General features: G+C 57.2%; 4 protein-coding genes across 4 annotated transcripts; 1 reads left to right on the top strand and 3 right to left on the bottom strand.

Annotated features, from left to right (window-relative positions):
* Positions 1-11: 11 nt before the first annotated feature.
* C8Q71DRAFT_350814 (uncharacterized protein) lies at positions 12-1,472 on the bottom strand. The gene is made up of 4 exons (XM_047918000.1): positions 1,334-1,472; positions 1,160-1,272; positions 967-1,090; positions 12-910 (listed from the first exon to the last, which is right to left on the bottom strand). The coding sequence occupies exons 2-4, from the start codon at positions 1,183-1,185 to the stop codon at positions 95-97; spliced, it is 966 nt and encodes a 321-aa protein (XP_047783140.1). The 5' UTR covers positions 1,186-1,272; positions 1,334-1,472; the 3' UTR covers positions 12-94.
* A 5,614-nt stretch (positions 1,473-7,086) lies between these two features.
* On the bottom strand, positions 7,087-9,696 carry C8Q71DRAFT_739039 (uncharacterized protein). The gene is made up of 4 exons (XM_047922694.1): positions 9,655-9,696; positions 9,276-9,601; positions 7,525-9,218; positions 7,087-7,473 (listed from the first exon to the last, which is right to left on the bottom strand). Exons 2-4 carry the CDS (start codon positions 9,290-9,292, stop codon positions 7,301-7,303), a joined length of 1,884 nt encoding a protein of 627 aa, XP_047783139.1. The 5' UTR covers positions 9,293-9,601; positions 9,655-9,696; the 3' UTR covers positions 7,087-7,300.
* Positions 9,697-11,645, bottom strand: C8Q71DRAFT_739037 (Cdc37 N terminal kinase binding-domain-containing protein). Its single transcript, XM_047922693.1, has 5 exons — positions 11,477-11,645; positions 11,364-11,422; positions 10,860-11,313; positions 10,382-10,803; positions 9,697-10,330 (listed from the first exon to the last, which is right to left on the bottom strand). The coding sequence occupies exons 1-5, from the start codon at positions 11,510-11,512 to the stop codon at positions 9,844-9,846; spliced, it is 1,458 nt and encodes a 485-aa protein (XP_047783138.1). The 5' UTR covers positions 11,513-11,645; the 3' UTR covers positions 9,697-9,843.
* An 856-nt stretch (positions 11,646-12,501) lies between these two features.
* Positions 12,502-16,253, top strand: C8Q71DRAFT_350714 (uncharacterized protein). Its single transcript, XM_047917998.1, has 16 exons — positions 12,502-12,604; positions 12,666-13,159; positions 13,218-13,233; positions 13,291-13,477; positions 13,531-13,611; positions 13,664-13,680; positions 13,737-13,777; positions 13,831-13,846; positions 13,903-13,987; positions 14,040-14,081; positions 14,140-14,179; positions 14,229-14,246; positions 14,300-14,338; positions 14,397-14,793; positions 14,855-15,650; positions 15,725-16,253. Exons 1-16 carry the CDS (start codon positions 12,577-12,579, stop codon positions 16,161-16,163), a joined length of 2,736 nt encoding a protein of 911 aa, XP_047783137.1. The 5' UTR covers positions 12,502-12,576; the 3' UTR covers positions 16,164-16,253.
* The last annotated feature ends 1,692 nt before the right edge of the window (positions 16,254-17,945 follow it).

Below are 17,945 nucleotides of genomic sequence, written 5' to 3'. Positions count from 1 at the left end.
GACAGCGTTTATACCCGGGGACCGAAGGGTAGGCGCGTGCAGACATCGTAGAGGACGAACGACAGCCATGGGCTGACGTCCAGGGCGATCTCCACTACGGGTGGACGGCCGTGGTGCTTGTCGGGCGGGCCAGAGATGAGGCTGTCCGCGGGGCGTTCGTACCCCTGTATCCATACTTTTTGTGAGAAGCGACGTGGGCAGTGTGTACGAGACGGAGTCCGCGAACGTTGCGAACGGGGGGAAACCTGGCCATGAGTTGGTCGACGCAGGTAACCACGTCGTGTCTCGTATGAATATTGTGGCAGTTGCGGAACTGTACGGATAGTTGCGATAGCGCGGATAGCTCCATGCGCTTGAGTACGGCAGCGCAAACCCGGCCGTCCTCCTCTAGGACGAGCGACCGTAGATGCCGGAGAAAGAGAGTACGCTGTGCGTGTGGTGGAGCAGGTGGCGGTGTCTGGACAGGTGAGATGGCTTGACGGACGACCAGGCTTTCGAGTAACGGCATGTGAGCCACCGTCTCCAGGAACTCACACACTCCAGATCGGGGAAAATCCATGGCTTGGCTCAGCGTAAGGTGTCGGAGCGTGGTGAGCTTCAGGCTCGACAACCGGAAGCCGAACCTCTGGGTCTCGAGTCGTGTGAGAGCCGGCGCCAGTTCCCCCGTTACATTTGCCGCAAGAAATGGTTCAAGTTGACGCCGACTTGGGTAGCCTGACAACATGGGGCCAGACGAGTGCTTGACAATTAGCGTCTGGAGATGCGGCGTGGGCTTAGCCTCTCGCGTCTCGAGCCACGTACGCCGTAGGTCATCTTCGGTACAGAAATCCAAACTGCGGATGCGGTGGATCTCGCCGAAGATGGAGTCCACAGATACCTCGTAGGCATTGAACTTGCAATCAGAGATGTCCTTGAGGATATCGGCTTTGACATCCAGCAGCACGGGGTAGGACCTTTGCAACTCACTGTGTAACGAATATGCGACTCCATAGAGTGCGGCAGCCGAGCGCGACGGACCGCCAGTACATGCACACCCACGCGAGGGTGTATCGGGAGTAAGGTCCATATCCGGGGGTCAGGCGACGCGTCTCTGTAGGGTCCTCGGCCATGAAGATTTCGCTAAGCACCTCGACCGGAATGCGGGATGCAAAGGGCGAACCTGTGCGCTGGCGAGGCAACGCCCATTGAGCGACAGAGACGCGGTTGGGCGCCGGCGTCGTGCTTATGGGCTTCACGCACATTTGGCAGAGACGCTATGGGACCACCGGCAGACTTCGCATTGAAACGGGAATTATGAGCTCAACTAGACACATGGATATGTGAATCACCGCACCTTGATGGATTCAGAATTCGCGAGGTGGGTGGTCTTGGGAATGAGCGCGCCACTAGTGGAGCTCCCGGCCACAGACTGGCAAGTCCGACGAAGCTGGGCTGGTTACTCCGTCGGAAAACAGCTCAGTAGAGACATATATACGTCTTGTCGCGGGGTGAGATTCTGATAGCAGACGATAACACTACTAGCACGAGTAGATGAGGTACCTACACTCCGACGGCCTCCGCCGAGTCACTGCGTCCGACTCTCCAGTGGCTCCCTTTGGTCGACGATGTCGCCTGCGCGCGTATATTCCAGTCGGCTCGACCGCTTCTGCAAAGAGGCAGGTCGTTGCGTTCTGTCGCTGCGCCAGAAATCTCTGCCTGTTAAGGTTACAATGTCTCAGTCGCGTCCTTGTGGTACTCGACTGCTATTGATACACTACCTGTTAAGGTTACAATGTCTGTGATGTACAGAATGAGCGTCCGAGACTTGAGAAATAAGGATACACCTGGCTTACCTCAGTCGCGTCCTTGTGGTACTCGACTGAGGCAGCCCTATCCGAAACGCGTCCGTATGAGTCCGTGTCCGAGTCACGTGTCCGTGTCAACATTAGCGCGCACGTCCCGATCCCTCCTCAACACTCCCCCGGGATCGCGACGCGCATGTAAAGTAGGTGCTTTTGTAAAGTAGGTAAAGACAGAGCCTTCGTGAAAATGTCCGCTGGGTTCTCCGCACCCGGAATATGAATTATCTTCAGTTGCTTACCCCTTATCGCGTCTCGCAGCCAGTGGTACCGGATGTGCAAGTGACGCACTCGCGAGAAGTTCGCCGAGCGAGTCGCGAGGCTTTCTCCCCCAGCGCTATCCATTCGGATGACCACAGGGCGTTCCACGGGCACGTATATTTCGTCCATGAAGTTCGCGATCCAGACTCCGGTTTGCCCGGCGTGCACGGCAGCGATGTACTCGGCCTCGGTTGTCGACAAGGTGACGACTGCCTGTCGGCGCGAACTCCATGAGACTGGCCCACCTGCCATCATGACTACATGTCCATGGGTCGATCGACCGGTGTCCGGGCAGTCGCCTTGCGATGCATCCGAGTAGATTACCGGCTGGAGCCCTGCAGGGTGATTCCCATCGAACGTGATGCCGTAGTCGAGAGATCCTTTGAGGTAACGGAGGACGCGTTTGAGCGCGCGCCAGTGACTGTAGCCTGGGTTCGCCATGAAGCGACTAAGCAGTTGGACTGGGTAGGAAAGGTCCGGTCGCGTTGCCACTGCCAGATACATGACGGCGCCCAACGCTTCGCGGTACGGGATCTTCTCCATTTCGGCTCGCTGTTCTGCGGTCACCGGCTCAGCCTCTTTCGACAGCTTGCAACCCGGCTCGAGCGGCGTGCCCACGGGGTTCGCGTCCTTCATACCGAAGCGATCGAGCACGCGTTCGGCGTACGCGCGCTGGGATAGGCGCATCGTCTTCTGCTCGCGGTCCCGCTCGATCAGGACTCCGAGCATATACTTAAACTCTCCTCCCCCGCTGAGCCGGTACCGCACAGCGAGTTCCGATCGCACGTTCGCCAATCCCGTCTTCGAGTCAGCCGCCTCGCTAATGTCATCAGTGTAGGTGGCTGTGATGGCCAGTCCCTCGTCGTCGAACCTCGCGCGCACACACTCGTCGGACCGCGACCGCGAGAATCCAAGGTCCTGGTAGGTGCCGTCCAAGTCTTTCCACCAGTCGTTCCCGGCCTGCATCAGTCCGTACAAGCCCCGGTTCATCTTGCAGACGTGAGTGGGGAATTCCTTGGACGCATACCCGGCCGGCTGTTCCATATAGATGGTCTCCTCTGGAGACGCATTCAGGTAGGCTTTCTCAACGTCGTCCTGGCCCATCTCCATGTCCCGCACGACTGCTGTAGCGCATACCAGCCTCAGGGATTTGAAGCGGACGACCGAGGCGTGGGTTTCGAAATAGTCGATACCGGGGATCTGCTGGAAGCCCTTGGCGACAAGACGAGCCTTCGGCTTCCACTTGCCGTCGGCTTCACCATCACCTGCGAACTTGCGTGCATAGACCCATTTGTTGCCGATCACGTTCATGCTCGGAGTCCGCGGCACCAGTTCCCAGGCGTCGATCCTCGCCAGTCCGTCGATCTCGCCGTTCATGGAGGGGTTCCAGATTGCCGGCTCACGCTGAGCCTCCTTATACGACTCCGGCGTCTTGCCACCACGGTACCATCGGGTTCCACCATCTTGTCCAGCAGATGTTGCCGCCGTGAACATCGCCAGGTACGCGCCTTCCGGGCTACGGTCACGTCCGAACTCCACCCTCTCGCTCGCCCAGGAGTCCCCTCGGATTCGTGCGGCTTCCTCTCGTTCGTTCGATTCGCGCGACTCGAGTAGCTTCTGACTGGGGGTCGCAACCCGCGCTGACCGTCGTGGCGCCTCGACCTCTGGTATCGGTAACGCCTGTGGTGCTGCTGCTGGCTCCGCTTGCCCTATCTCCCCCACGCCCTGTGCGTCTACTTCCTGCCAGTCGCCTTCCTGAGCTGCGTCATCGACCAGCTCGGCACCGCCCTGCTTCACAACCCCGTCGTCCGTGTCCACCTCGATGGGGGCGTCCTGAGTCAAGGTTCGGTGACCTGGGCCTTCCTCGAATATGACGTTGCGGCTGCGAATAACCCGCCCGGCTGCGGGGTCCCACAGGCGATAGTTGGCGTTCTCAGTGTATCCGACTAGGATACACCGAGTCGACTTCGGGTCGAGCTTCGTCCGCGTCTCGTCAGGAACCTTCGCCCAAGCCACCGAACCGAACGCGCGCAGGTGAGCGACATTCGGTATGCGTCCGTGCCACCGCTCGTACGGGGTGTGTCCCTTCTGGCGTGCTGACGCAGTGAGGTTCTTTACATACGTCGCTGTCCTGTACGCTTCTCCCCATAGACCGACGGGTAGTCCAGCGTCGAAGAGCATGGCTCGCGCGTGATCGCCCAGAGTCCGGTGTCCTCGTTCGGCCACTCCGTCCTGCTGCGGCGTGTAAGGCGTTGTTAGCTCGTGGACGATGCCGTGTTCGCGAGTGTACGACTCCCAAAGCGCGTTCTCGAACTCCGGTCCATTGTCGGTGCGTATGCGACGTAACTTCTTCCCTGTTTGCAGTTCGGCTCTGGCGTGGTAAGCCTTGAATGCCTCGAGAGTCTCTGAAGCTTCCTTGGTCCGAAGGAGTTCGCATTCTTCGTATGAAGACGCGCCGTCGTGTATGGTCATGCCGTGGTAAGCCCCACCCATTGATGGCTCACGCGCTCGTCCCGTCAGGTCGATGTATACTCGTTCTAGGACTTCCTCCTCGACGTTTGAGGAGGTGAACGGTGCTCGAGGGTGCTTGCCTTTGATGCAATCCTCGCACTTTCCTCGCGGCATGCCTCCGACTAGCTGCATGCCAGTGACCACGCCGGACTTGGCCATCTCGATCACGGTGCGCTCGCTCGCGTGCCCGAAGCGTCGGTGCCAAGTGTGAACGTCGGTTGCCTTCGCATTGGTGAGGGACGCGAATGCGCTCGCTCCGCCAGAGGTAATACTGCCTGCTGGCACAGCGTCACGCTCGAGCCGCGTCAGCACAACCTCATACAGGTTGTTGGCAGTCAGCTTTCCGACTAGCATTGGCTCCCCTCCCCCGCTTCCAACGATCCTCATCTCTCCGCTCCTGATCTGAATCTCGCCTCCATTGCCGTCAATCCGAGATAGGGAGATGAGGTTGGCTGCGAGGTCGGGGACATGGAGGGCGTTTCGGAACGTCACAATCGAGCGACGACCCTCGATCAGCATCTCTGCGTGGACGCACCCGACACCGATGATCGTGAAATCCGCTCCCCGCTTCGCGCTGCTTCCGGTGTGGGGTTTGAGTGGGAGGTATTCGGAGAAGTAAGCCCGGTCGGTGAAGTAGTGATGACTCGCACCCGAATCCAGATAAGCCCGGATTGTCCCATTGGGCGTAGCCTGGTCGGCGGGAGCAGCGCTCGCTAGTAGGACGTTATGGAAGACGTCGTAGTTGTATGTCGAGGAGCCTGCGGAGGCTGCGGCAGCAGATGGGAGTGAAACTTGGGGAGGTGATGCGGCAGACGCAGCCGTGTTCGCGGCTGGGGTGGTATTTCCTCCAGGATGCGCCAAGTCGGCAGGCGATCCCTTCTTCGGCCGCGGTTGCGACTTCCAGTGTGCGGGCTGTTGTCCCGCCATACCCCCACCCTCGCAGTAGCATCGCTCCTTGGTATGTCCTTTCCACATGCACCAATCGCATATCATGGCTGCCTTCGCTGCGGTCATGAAGGCGGACGTTTTCTGCCCAGCTATCGTGGTCGTTAGCGTATCGCCGAGTGGGTTCTGAGGTCGACCGGATTGTAACATCGCGTTGTCGTGGACCGCGAGGATTGTGAGTATGACTTCCTCGGGGTCGGTTCGGGTAAGGAGTGGTGCCGTGATGTGCTCGTACGTGTTGCCCATCGACTGACAGATGACGATGGCGAAACGCGCGTTAGTGAGCGGGGAACCGATCTCACGACACGCTTTGCGGCGGCGACGCAGTTCCTCGATGTGAGCATGAATGTCGTCTCCAGGGACGTACTTGCAAGCTCTGAGGTATTCGTCCGCGTTCTGTATCGCCAACTCGCTCCTCCTCTCCTTCACAGCCAAAAGCGCGCTCCAAAACTCGTGCGCGGTCTTCCCATGAGGTTCGATCCCACAACTCTCGATGTCCATGTTAAGGGTACAGGTCGCCTTTGCCAATAGGTCATCCTTTCGCCATTTTGCGATCGCCTTCGCTTCAGTCGGCGTTGGAGTATCGGCGACTGGTATCGGGGCGGACGTGGTGCCGTCGAGGTGCTCGAGAACCCCCTTTAATTCGGCGATAGTGAGGATCTTGCTCTTCCACTGGATCCAGTTGGATCGCGTGAGGTGAAAGTTCTCGGGTAAGATGAGTACTTTCTCTTTGTCGTCGGCCATGGTGGGTATATGCGCGTTTTCGAAGGATATATGCGTGCGGGAACGTGCAATTGCGTCGGTCTAGTCGTCAGATGGGTGGTTTTGCCCGAGTTGCGTCGTCGAATGGTACAATGGATTCGGTTAAGCGAACGAGACAGGGCTCATAACCTGTTAAGGTTACAATGTCTCAGTCGCGTCCTTGTGGTACTCGACTGCTATTGATACACTACCTGTTAAGGTTACAATGTCTGTGATGTACAGAATGAGCGTCCGAGACTTGAGAAATAAGGATACACCTGGCTTACCTCAGTCGCGTCCTTGTGGTACTCGACTGAGGCAGCCCTATCCGAAACGCGTCCGTATGAGTCCGTGTCCGAGTCACGTGTCCGTGTCAACATTAGCGCGCACGTCCCGATCCCTCCTCAACACTGCCAGTGAGGGAATAGGGATAATTATCAGTAGAGGGTGCTCAGTGCTGTCCGAATGCCATCGTCTCGATCGCCGGGGACGAAAGCACAGCGGCTCGGCGAATGCCGCGCGGCCTAGGCTGCGTTTCGAATCTGTAAATCACACGCAGGCTCAAGCTGCCAGTGTACTCAATTACGCATGAGCGACAAGGCGATTCTACGAGTCGAGTCTATTGATTTCTGAGTCAGTGACATAAAGAGATGGTGACAGAAAATCAGTGTGGACAAACGTTCTTTGTGAGGGCAGCCTGCACAGACTTGGCACAAACTGAGCGCGAGCCCATGACCAGGAGGAGGGGAGGGCACAAACAGTAACAAGAAAGACTGCCGGTGGTGACATCGGGTAACTACAACACAGCCCCAGACTCATGTATAGAGCATCAATGTCAGTGGACCTCTGGCAGTCGGATAGCATTCCGTGTGATCAACGTTAACGTAGACATACTACAATTGGCAGTATAGAACATACATTGCATACTAAAACTCTACATACAGGGTAGGCATAACAGTACCTCGTAGTCCGGATACCCACTCATGAGACATAAAGCATCCGAGCTAGTGTCTTCCTTCCGGTCTGTGCAAGGGGAGCAAAGGAGGCGCGGGTACATAGTGCCACGCCGTGTATGGGACTCCGATGTAGGGTGCATTAGGGGGGATCATAGGCATGAACTGGCTCACGGGGCCATGATTGTCACCCATCCGAGGACGGACCACTTGACGGTGTAGGTCTACGCAAACAGTATCAGCAGAGACACGCATACACCGGTAACATAACGTACCAGGAGTGGCTTCTCTACTATCCGCAACTACTACCCCATCCCACTTGACTTCTACAGCAACACGCCGGAGGTAATTCACGCTTGCAGAAGTGATATGGCGGCACTCGGTCAGATGGATCTCCTTTATCTGTGCCCCGTCCTCGTAGCGCTGTACCAGAGTGTTCTCCAGGCCATCCGCCAGTTCGCCAAAGGAGATGCATTGGAACATCAGTACCTCAAGATGAGGGAGGAGATATGGGGCAGGCCGGTGCTGATGTTGATAATCGCTCTGCTGCCGTGGACGGGTCCACCGAGCATAGCCACCCAACACGCGGACTACCTCAACGGCGGGGCGATTGGTGACACGAAGCGATGTGACGCCTTCGCACTGACGGAAGACAGTGCCTGTGAGTGCCTCGCTGAGGGCTAGATCCTCGATATGTAAGTTCTTGATGCTTGGCGCAAAAGAGAGTCGCGAGAAAACGTCGGGGAGTCGGGCCTCCATACGATAGAGCAGTTCGACGAAGACTAGGCGAATACAAAATGGTCCGTCATCGTTGGATGATCGCATTCCAGTAAGTATCGCGTTTTGGGCTTGTTTGTAGCAGCAGAGATGCACGTCCGGGCCGACGTGGCGCAGTGCAAGAGCATAGATATTTTGTGTCGCATGTCCCAGGGTCGAAGTGAGCTTTGCAACATATTGGCCGAGTTCTCCAACTTCATCGCGCCATTCGATCTCTGCGCTGAATGAATTAAGAGACGGGATTGAGAGTGTCTCGACCAGTGTAGTGCACGTCCGGAGATTTGAGGTAATGTGGAGCGATTTCAGGCGCGGAAGGTTGATACTGCTCGGAGGGGGAAGCACCGTGTTCCGAGGGAACTTGAAGCAAGGGGTGAGGGCATGATCCAAGCGTAAGGTTTCCAGCAACGGCAGACCGCGAAGTCTCGTCAGCAGTTGTACAACGTCGAGCTGCGAGTGTTTGTCCACCTGGCTGAGCGTCAGATGTCGCAAGGTCGACGAGACGAGAAGGGGCCAATCGAAGGTAGCCCGGCCAGCCAAGTCGAGGCATTCCAGACGAGGAGCACGACCGCGGAAAAGGCGCGTGAACTCCGGCGGCGCGCTTGGGTAGTTCGTACATGTGTTGCGTATCTTCAGCGTGCGTAGCTCAGGAGCGGGGTTGTTCTCCAGCTCCGGCGGTACGTATGCATCCGGCATCGTGATCCGGAGACTGCGGCAACGAGATAGTTCTCCGAGAACCAGACGCAGGGTCCTGGCCTTGTCGTTGGCCACGAAGGAGTCGACCCAGACGACGACGTCCAGCGGCATCCGCTGCGAGCGGCGGAGTACCTCGGCGATGAAGTCTTCGCCAGCAGCGAGAAAGACACTGCTCCAGAGCGCAGGGAAATCGAGCGCAACTCTGCGCCACTGTCGGCAGACCTGCGAGAGAACTATCCAGGAGTATGGCCGTTGTCGTTGTCCGGGGAAGTACGCGGAGTTCTCAGTCCAGACAGTGTCCAGGTCACCTTGGAGGGCGACACAATACATGAAGATCGCCACGAGGAGCTCGTCGGGGAGTCTGCATATCGGAGAGAGGGCGTTGATCTCAGCCTTGACCTCGACATTCCTTGCATGAAGTCTGACGAGCTCTTCCAAGAGTTGCCCGCGCCTGGCCGCGATGTTCCCAGGTCGACTGCCCTGAGATGTACTAGGCTCTCTTGTGGCGCGAATCAGTCAATCATGGCATAGAAGAAAGTGGACTAAGGCTACGCACAGTTCTGTGCTCTGCATCTCGACAGCTGTGGGGAAGCTTCCAAGTGGCTAGGTGGTGGTAGGAGTTCAAGTCCGTGTTGAGGGTGTGGCAGTACTTTGGCCTGGAGCCACACAGATTGGCCTCGGCAATTGCCACCCGTCCCAGTTATGGAAGGACTTGTCTTTTGTGAACTCTGGGCGGGCTATTGTTCTGTTGTCGCGGAACAATCTGATCACGCGAGACGGCAGGCTTCTGATGTACCTGTACACGAGGTATTTCGCCGAGCAAAAGCGTTCTTGTTGCGCCAAGTATTGTGCTATGGGGCAATGAGATTCCTCACGAATTGCCTAGCGAGCGGTCAATCAGTGGAGAAGTCGAAGGTAGATGATCAAGAACCTACCTAATATAGCCTTCTCAGGATTGCATGTACCGATGTTGACTGTCGCAGAGATCAATACAGTCAATATGATTGCAGATGTGATAGAATGCTACAATTGAGCTGACTTCCTGTGGTACGACGATACACAGCAACACAACGACGACGCAACGACGAAATCATACCAAACGATACAGTGGACAACTGGACACCTCACTCAGTCGCCTTGCCCTTCCCCTTGCCCTCATCCTTTCCCGTCTCGTCCCGGATCCCACCATCCGAGAAGTTCAAGATGCCCGCGATATCAAGCATCTTCACGACCTGCTCCGCGTCGTCGACCTTCATATTCCCAAGGACATTGTTTACCTTGTCGAGCTCCTGCGTCTTGAGCGCCTCCTGGAGCGCGGGCGGGAAGCCCTCGAAAACGTCCCAGCGGAGCTGCAGCATCTTGCGCACGTCCTCGATGTTGACGTCCTCGAGGCCCTCGCCCTCGAGCTGCAGGTTCTCCGGCGGCGGCCCGTCGGGCACGTTGAACGAGATCTTCTGCGACGGGTCCTCGGGCACGAGCTGGATCTGCTCGGTCCCCTCTGCCGCGGTCGCTTCAGCCTTGGAGATCCGCACGCGCTCCTTGAGGTGCTTGTATGTATCAGCCACGTCCTTCTCGAACACGGCTGTTGCTCGAGGATCGTGGTCGATCATCCTGTGATAATGATGAGCATCATCTACATCGAGGACCCACTAAGGTACCCACTTTCGGAAGAAGACGCGCACGCCATCGCCGCCGAGCTTGTCGCAGTACTGGATGAGCAAGCTTTGGTGGACGCATTGCTGTGCGTAGCGGTACTGCCCGTTACTCTCAGCCGTGAACGCCGCTACAAGCAAGGCGTCCGAGGCACCGGGGACCATGACATCCCGGTGGCTCTTGATGAACTCCCAAGACTGCTCGTACCCGCGCAACGGAAGGCGAGAAAATCCCTCCAATGTCGGCGTCAGCTCGGGTAGCTCGTCCTCATCCGTGCTAAGTGATGATGGTGCAGAGGGAGTGGCTTCGTCGGCGACCTCGACGCCCTTCGGGTTGATGACCTCGAACTCGGTCGTAGACGTGGATTTCTTCTTTGGAGGGTCTACCTTCGCACCCTTGATTGGTGGCGGAGCGGGTTTCGGAGGAACGTACTAGGCAGAGGTAGAGTTGAGCGCTGTGGCGTACATCATCACGACCGAAAACTCACATGCGACTCCCATCCCTCATGTATGTCGTCGCTCGTGATCTTCTTCTGCGAATCCTCCTCAAGCTGCTTTAACTCCGTCTTGAGTTTCTCTTGGTGCCCGCCTAGCTGCTTGATGTGCTTCCTCAGTCCAGCCTCGAGCGCATCACCGAGCTTCGGGTCGTCAGGTTCTACGCCGGACTTCTTGACCTCGTCCCATACTTGGAGCATCAGGGCGAGGAGCATTTCGTCGTACGTCTTCTGACCGGGCGCGTCGGTGGGTGGCTTGTCGGGCGATGGGCTAGTCTTGAACTGCTCGGTGAAGGCGGAGAATCGTGGGGGCCCTTGCGCGGCGACCTCGTCTGCGATGGTGCGCAATCGTGCTTCGAGGATGTCGTTGCACGCTATGTCTGCTTGCAGCTGTACCATACGGTGCCGACGCTGCTCGCGCTTTTCATGGATGTCGCGCTGCTTCCATCTGCAACAAAGGTCATGACGCGTCATCTTCCGCACGGAGCCGAGACGCACCTTACCAGAGACTTGTGGTCGACATTCGGGTGTCCCTCGATGTCTGAATCGTCGGAGATCTAGCACATCGTCGCGTCGGCAGTATGTCACAAGCAATGTGAACAAGCACCGACCTCGAGCGCATCCCACTTGGAGTAATTGAGAGGCATGTTACCGATCCCAATATGTCAGGATCCACTGAGAAAGTATATTCTGCGGAGAAGGTAGTCGTACGGGTTGGATCGCTGGTCGCTGCACTCTGACGAAGTGGACTTGGGACTGACTTGGGATGTAGAGAGTGAATGTGGCTGAGAGGTGCCAAATACAGCACTCGAGTCGGTATGCTCGGGAAGCTTCTCGAACCAGCTGCCATCGATCAAAGCCGAATCGATCTGGATTGATCCTTGTCCGAGCTTGCGAGGAGGCGCCAAGGAGGCGCTCCCTCGACTCGTCGCGCTCCCCTTGACTCAGTAAGGTGGTTGTGCTCAACAAACTCAGAGTCTCAGACTGCAGGTACCGTTAAGTACAGGGCATGTACTACTACTGTCGCCGCAGCAAGTTGCAAGTGCCAGTTGCAGGATTCGACCCTGGTGACTAGTACAACCCGGACCACTATGAATGATACAACAACACGGCAACGACTGAGCGGTAAGCAGGGTCTTCACGATTGAAACGCCTTCTTGCAGCGCTGTACCGAGGCCCTCGATTGCACAATGTGTGACGTGTCTTGCTCACGTTCGCTCGAGGCCCAGTTATTCGAGTTCCTTGGCACAGTATTGGTGTACTGACGCTACCCCGGTTTCCCCTGTTCGCTACCGCTTCGGCGAATCCGCCAAGTGAATGCCGCCTGGATAGACTACTTGACTTGTCACTTCTGCATCTTGCAGCTCCTAGGCGCTTTGAATGCGAGCACGACGTACGAGGGTCCACGACAATCGAGCTCTCCGTACTACCTGGATTTGGTTCGAGCCGCCGAACTCGTCGTAACACAAATCGCAATCTGATCGGGAAGATCCACAAGAGATAAGTAATTAGGCACAGGACCCACAGACCGGGACCAGGTTTCCTTCCATATGGCGCACTCGGTCGGAGCTGATACTTACAGCTCGGACTATTATTTCTCGCAACAACCTGACAGCCCGCAGGCACTTGAGGCCGCCCCCTCTCGCACGACGGTAACGTCCCCCAAGACACCCACCCACCCGCGCAAGCCGTCCACAACAGCGATACCACAATGCCCACGTCCATAAAGCCAGACAACCGTAAGTAAAACGGACTGGCTAAGATCATGGTCACTCATATTGCGCGATCATGTTGGCTTAGATCTTGGAGGCGCTCACAGCGCTCACAGCGCTCGCGGGCAGCTGTTGACGATGGCCGGGCAACTTGAACACCCCGCAGCGAATCGCTACGGTCTCTCGCATCCTCCCCGGCACGAGGTTTCTCACGAAACGTCCAGAAGCCACACACAAGCCGGCCCTGCCGACGTGCGTCCAAGCGACACGCAGGCGAGTGCGTACCATACCCCACAGACCTCTTCCTCGGACCACCCACCACTCGCGCAACGAATTGCGTCTACCTTGAGACGGTCAAGCAGTGCCGTTCATCTGCTACAGGACAAGCAAGCACCGCAGCCGGAGGAAGCGGAGACCAAGCCTCCGCAACCCTGGGTCACTGGCTCGACGCGACGCTCCTCGAGTTCCTCGAGCTCATTCGATAGACAGCCATCCATAGCAACATCCCGCCCTTCGAACGTCTCGAGTCTCACAAGTCTCGCTCACTCACCAAGCTCACGCGAATGGCACGATCCTAAGTCGGTATGGTACTATTCACTTGGAGAAAACTTCGTCCCTTCAGACTGACACCAATACACAGGAATCCTCGCACCAAGGTAAAAGTCATCAGTGGAGTCAAGAGAGCCACGCCACCAACTCATACGCCGACCCAGGACACAGCTTGAATAGCGCCGACACATTCGAGAGCGAAGAGGTCGACCTTGACGAGCTGCGACGTATCATCAAGAAGATGGAAGAACGCGAAACCAACTTCGTGAAGCGCAACGGGCGGAAGCTCCACAGACACCCTGCCAGCGCGGTGCCGTACCCGCGAAGCTATGATCGCGAAGTCGTGGACCAGTGAGTAGATTGTCGCACGCGTGTGATGCCGCGGGCTGACACCGTGAGAACAGCGACGTGTGGTGCTTGATGTGGGCGCACCAGTTCTCCGGGAACGTGGCATGGCATCTATACAAAACCGCGCCGCCAAAAGTGTGAGTAGCCCCCTCTTCCTTACGGCAGCTTTATTGACGTCCTGTAATTTAGGCTAGACTTGGGCTGCGGTGCGTCATAAAGTGTCTTGCATTTGTCGCCCTCCTGTATCTGACAGTAATTCCAGGGACGGGGACTTGGATTCTGGACGCAGCCAAGAAGTGGAAGGTACGCAAATATGTCGATATATGGCTGCATCCGCTCACACCTACATCGTACAGGATACTCACTTCGTCGGTCTGTATACAACTATTCCGTATTCCGACGTTCCTTGACGAACGTACAATATGTAGGCCTTGACATCGTTCCTCTCCATCCGAACCTAGAGGAGATAGATCCAATCCTGGCATGGCGAGTGACATGGGTGCAAGCCAATTTGTACGTCTCATTCCCGATATTACGGTGCGCGGTTAACCTCCTCGCTCGGTAGCTTGGAACAACTACCTTTCGACGACGGTGAATTCGAGTTCATGTGAGTGGGGTGAGTTGTGCGTATCGACTTGCCCACCTAACATATGTATCCTGTGAAGCCATGTGCGTCGGATTGCGCGAGGAATTCCTGAGGATAAGGTATGTGTTGCAGCAGTTCGGTGAGTTGTCAACGACTGACATGTTACAGTGGGATCATGTGCTCGAGGTTGGACATGCCTTGCATCCGGCGTGTGTATATTTGTTCATGTCACGTCACAGGAAATATCCCGCATCCTGAAGCCTGGCGGGGCGTTCCAGGTATGCTTGTATCTCTTCATGATCGCGCTGAGTCGTCCCTAACCGTCTACACGGCCAGATCTCGGAGGAAGACTTGACTTTCCCCGGTATTCGTCAGGAACTTCCCGTGAAGAGCGACGACCCAACTGCAACCGCAAACCCAGACGAGCCGTTCTCGGTGGGCTCTCCGCTCGCGCGGCCCCGTGCTCCTACACCCTCGTCATCCATGATCAATCACGACCAAGATATACCCACATCCGCGATACCCAATATATCCCAGGGCATGTCCTTCCAGTCGGACGCTGGCTCTTTCATTTCGCCCCACGATTCTTCGAACAATCTACCCGAGGAGACTCCAATAAATCCGCATGACCATTCGCTGCTGGAGTTCATCTACAACGAGATGCATGCTGCGAGGTTCATAAATCTCATGCCGCTGTCATTGCTCAGTAACATGCTCCCTCTGTACTTCCAAGGTACGTTCGGAAGCCTCATCCTCCAACGTGTATTGACGACGTATTGACAAAGTCGATACAGGGGTGCGTACACATCCTCCGCTGATGACCATGTTCCCCCCTCCGCCCCACGAGTCCTGCAACCTCGGTACCGGCCCTCCGCCCCAGAACTCCACTGCTAAGAGCACACAGTCGGGACCTCATCTTACAAAGAACTATGTCATTCGTTCACAGGATGAGGCGCCGCCGTCCGAGTCCGACCCAGCAGACGACCTCATGAGCTCCGAGACCATCGCGACGCAAGTCGTGCGTCTCGACCTCGCGCATCTGAAGCCAAGCCCAGACGGCAAAACGCCCTTCGTCGGCGTCCCACAGCTCATAGCCGGCAGTGCCAAGTATGTCAGCGTCGATATGGCGCGATACGTCGCGTACGCGCCGCGCTCGCTTTTTCGGCCCAACCAGTTCCAGCAGAAGGAGCCGGTGCCTCCCTTGCCGAAAGGCGCGAAAGACAGTGACTCGCAGAATGCAGCTGGTGGCGCGGGTGGAGGCGCGAAAGAGACCTCGGGCAAGGACCGCCTTCCCATTACCGCGATCAAGTTCGATGCGCGGACGCTCAATCTGCATCTCAGCCTGAGGGTGCAGGAGGTACTCGCATGCGCCGAGGCGATGTGGGAGTTCGTCGAGTCGTACCAGGAGAGGGCGGGATTGGACCCGCCGGAGAGGAAGGCGCCGTCGGTGGTATCTTCGCTCACTGGGTCGGACCCTACGGGCGCAAAACCCCCGAGGCCAGTGAGGAAGACCACGAGGAATCCTAATTGGAGGGAGCTCCTGAGCTTGCGGCGCTCGGGCTTCGACGCGCTGCTAATGCGGTTCAAGTTGTGAGTGGGTTCGAAATTTTGTGCTCCTTGAATTTCTGCGCATTCCAAGCCGGTCGCTGACATGACGACACCAGTGACATGGAGGACTGCTTGGGCTTCAATGCAGTGTTGGAAGATCGTCTTGGTTGGAAGCCCGTGCCAGTCTCACGCAGCGAGGAACGCATGGAGTTCGACGCCATGTGCGATGCATGGGCTGAACATCAAGACCTGCGAGCCAACAGCACTTCGTTCAGCAACGACGTCGCACCTCGGCTGAGCATACCATCGGTGCCGCGCTCCTCCATATCAATGGACTCGTACGCCGCACGGAGTGACGAAGGGCAGGACACTCTACGAGGACCGAGGTCGGGCGCATACTCCGCTCTGCAGACTGTGCGCGAGTCGGAGGACCTACCAAGGATCTCGCAGGGCGAGTCGATATTCACCGGCAGGCCTCGCCGCCAACATCCCATCCCACCGCACGAACGCCTCAGTAGGACTATCCGTCTCTTCGTCGCGTTCAAGCCGTCATAAGGATGGCCCGCCCCATTCGGTCGAGACTGCAGGCCGCTGATCCATCGTCGGAACCGAATGTCGTGCGCCAGGATGGAGCCTAGTAGGCAAAAGGCCCCGACCTCGTTCATGACCCCGGAGCCAGGGCAGCACCGTTCTGGGAGATAACGGCGCGAGGGCGCAATAATGAAAAGGTGACAATGGTCCTGCTCCCGACTCGGCGGGGGCAGGTTACCAACTCGGTGGGGAAGGGGCGACGGCGGCATCGTTTCGTGCTACAGAACCCGATGGAGGTGCTCTGTTCTCGACGTCGCGAAGTTTCATTTCCGGACGCCACAGCGCGCGGGGGGCGTGGCACGTCGCACTGAACGGTACATTGACAGGGAAGATGGCCATCTGGCTCCTCAAGGACTGACCGGCTCGCACTTCGTACGTACGGACCTACGTGATCGAGCGCACTTCCGTCTCCGAGCTCTTGATGATAGGGGGCCTCGTCCCCCGCAGGAGATCGCAATACCAAGAACGAGCGCACTTCGCGTTTTTGACGAAGCTTCTCCGTATTTCTCGTGACAGCGTGTAGTCAGCGCACGATGCGGCGATCTATCTCCCCCTCGATGATACTCCGCAAATGAAGCTTCTGGCAAATATACGCCTCCATGAATTCTTGTTTAGTCTATTGTGTGGGTGCGCTGCGCTGATCATTAACGGTGCGTATTTAGCGGTGAGTAACCCTCCCAGGGTATGTATGTTCAGCAGCACTGGTTGCTCTTGACGAGAACGTTGGATCCGATTTAGCGTGCTCTCACTGGTAGCTTCTGCTGCCTGTCTGGTAGCGTATTCCGTTGCTCGTATTGGACGGACGTTTTCTTCGCATGCTCCCGCTCATCGGACGTCGTCGAGCGCCATCGCGCGGGTTCTTTTGCGAGGACCCTAATAAGGTGCGAGGACTGCCTTTCCGGGGCAAACCTGCCTTTTCTGTCCGTCTCCCGTTCGCAAGTGGCCGGGCGGCATGTGCGCGCCACAAACATCACGCTCCATTTCTGTGAGGCGGATGGCGAGCTGCGAGCGCCTTGAGTCTGCCCTCCGGTGTGCTTCGCACCCTGGCAGAGGTGAGACCCACTGTAAGTGAGGGCATCTGGGGGCTCGGGATGAGTCTGTTTGACAATTTCATTATGAACGGAGGTACGCAGCATCCGCGTGGTGTGAATCGAAGGCATGTGAAGGGTTCTGTAGGGAAACGGGAGAGGTGAAAAGACGCAGGACTGGCTTATGTCTAATGGCCGACGGTACTCTTCTACGGGCCAGAACGCTCTTGGCTGGACAACATGGTCAGAGGTATACATATTCATATTCATCGGCTCGGGACTGCGATAACATTCGGGACACGGTGCATCTGACGACGTGGCCCACCGTCAGCCAGTCGATGTGCCGCGTACTGCCAGCGAGGCTCTGCCGACCTTCCACCAAGCTTAAGCTTTTGTCACCGGAACACCGCGGAACACCCTCATTTCCCAATCTCGGCCAAGTCCACACTTCCCAGTACAGACCACACGCCCAATAGAGTTCATTGAAGTTGCTACGCAACCACCGGCCCACATCCCGAACCATGGGAGCCTCCGCACGCCGCTCTCCCAGGACGCCCTTCGCGTTCCTGGCAATGGCCGCGAGCCTCGACCGTCGAAGAACCCGAGCGCATTCTAGCAGGACGCCTATGAATAAGACTTTCGCATCCGGCCTGTTCTAAAGAGTGAAGCCTCGGGAGAAGGCGAAGGGCCGTTAGTGGCCGATGGGCCTGGAGCGAGA

Source organism: Rhodofomes roseus, assembly GCF_022264815.1.
Source record: "Rhodofomes roseus strain CIRM-BRFM 1785 chromosome Unknown C8Q71scaffold_3, whole genome shotgun sequence".
Classification (NCBI taxonomy): domain Eukaryota; kingdom Fungi; phylum Basidiomycota; class Agaricomycetes; order Polyporales; family Fomitopsidaceae; genus Rhodofomes; species Rhodofomes roseus.
This window is presented reverse-complemented; position numbering and strand designations above follow the sequence as displayed.

Bases quoted from the DNA above. Each gene is read 5' to 3' on its own strand.
- C8Q71DRAFT_350814 (XM_047918000.1), bottom strand. From the start codon at position 1,185: ATGGGCGTTGCCTCGCCAGCGCACAG. The intron at 1,091-1,159 runs GTTCGCCCTTTG...AGGACCCTACAG, and splicing joins GTTGCCTCGCCAGCGCACAG to AGACGCGTCGCCTGACCCCC. The intron at 911-966 runs GTGAGTTGCAAA...GATATCCTCAAG, and splicing joins AGTCGCATATTCGTTACACA to GACATCTCTGATTGCAAGTT.
- C8Q71DRAFT_739039 (XM_047922694.1), bottom strand. The intron at 7,474-7,524 runs GTACGTTATGTT...CTGTTTGCGTAG, and splicing joins TAGTAGAGAAGCCACTCCTG to ACCTACACCGTCAAGTGGTC.
- C8Q71DRAFT_739037 (XM_047922693.1), bottom strand. From the start codon at position 11,512: ATGCCTCTCAATTACTCCAAGTGGGATGCGCTCGAG. The intron at 10,804-10,859 runs GTGAGTTTTCGG...ACCTCTGCCTAG, and splicing joins ATGAGGGATGGGAGTCGCAT to TACGTTCCTCCGAAACCCGC. The intron at 10,331-10,381 runs GTGGGTACCTTA...TCATTATCACAG, and splicing joins GTGCGCGTCTTCTTCCGAAA to GATGATCGACCACGATCCTC.
- C8Q71DRAFT_350714 (XM_047917998.1), top strand. From the start codon at position 12,577: ATGCCCACGTCCATAAAGCCAGACAACC. The intron at 13,988-14,039 runs GTACGTCTCATT...CTCGCTCGGTAG, and splicing joins ACATGGGTGCAAGCCAATTT to CTTGGAACAACTACCTTTCG. The intron at 14,082-14,139 runs GTGAGTGGGGTG...TATCCTGTGAAG, and splicing joins GACGGTGAATTCGAGTTCAT to CCATGTGCGTCGGATTGCGC.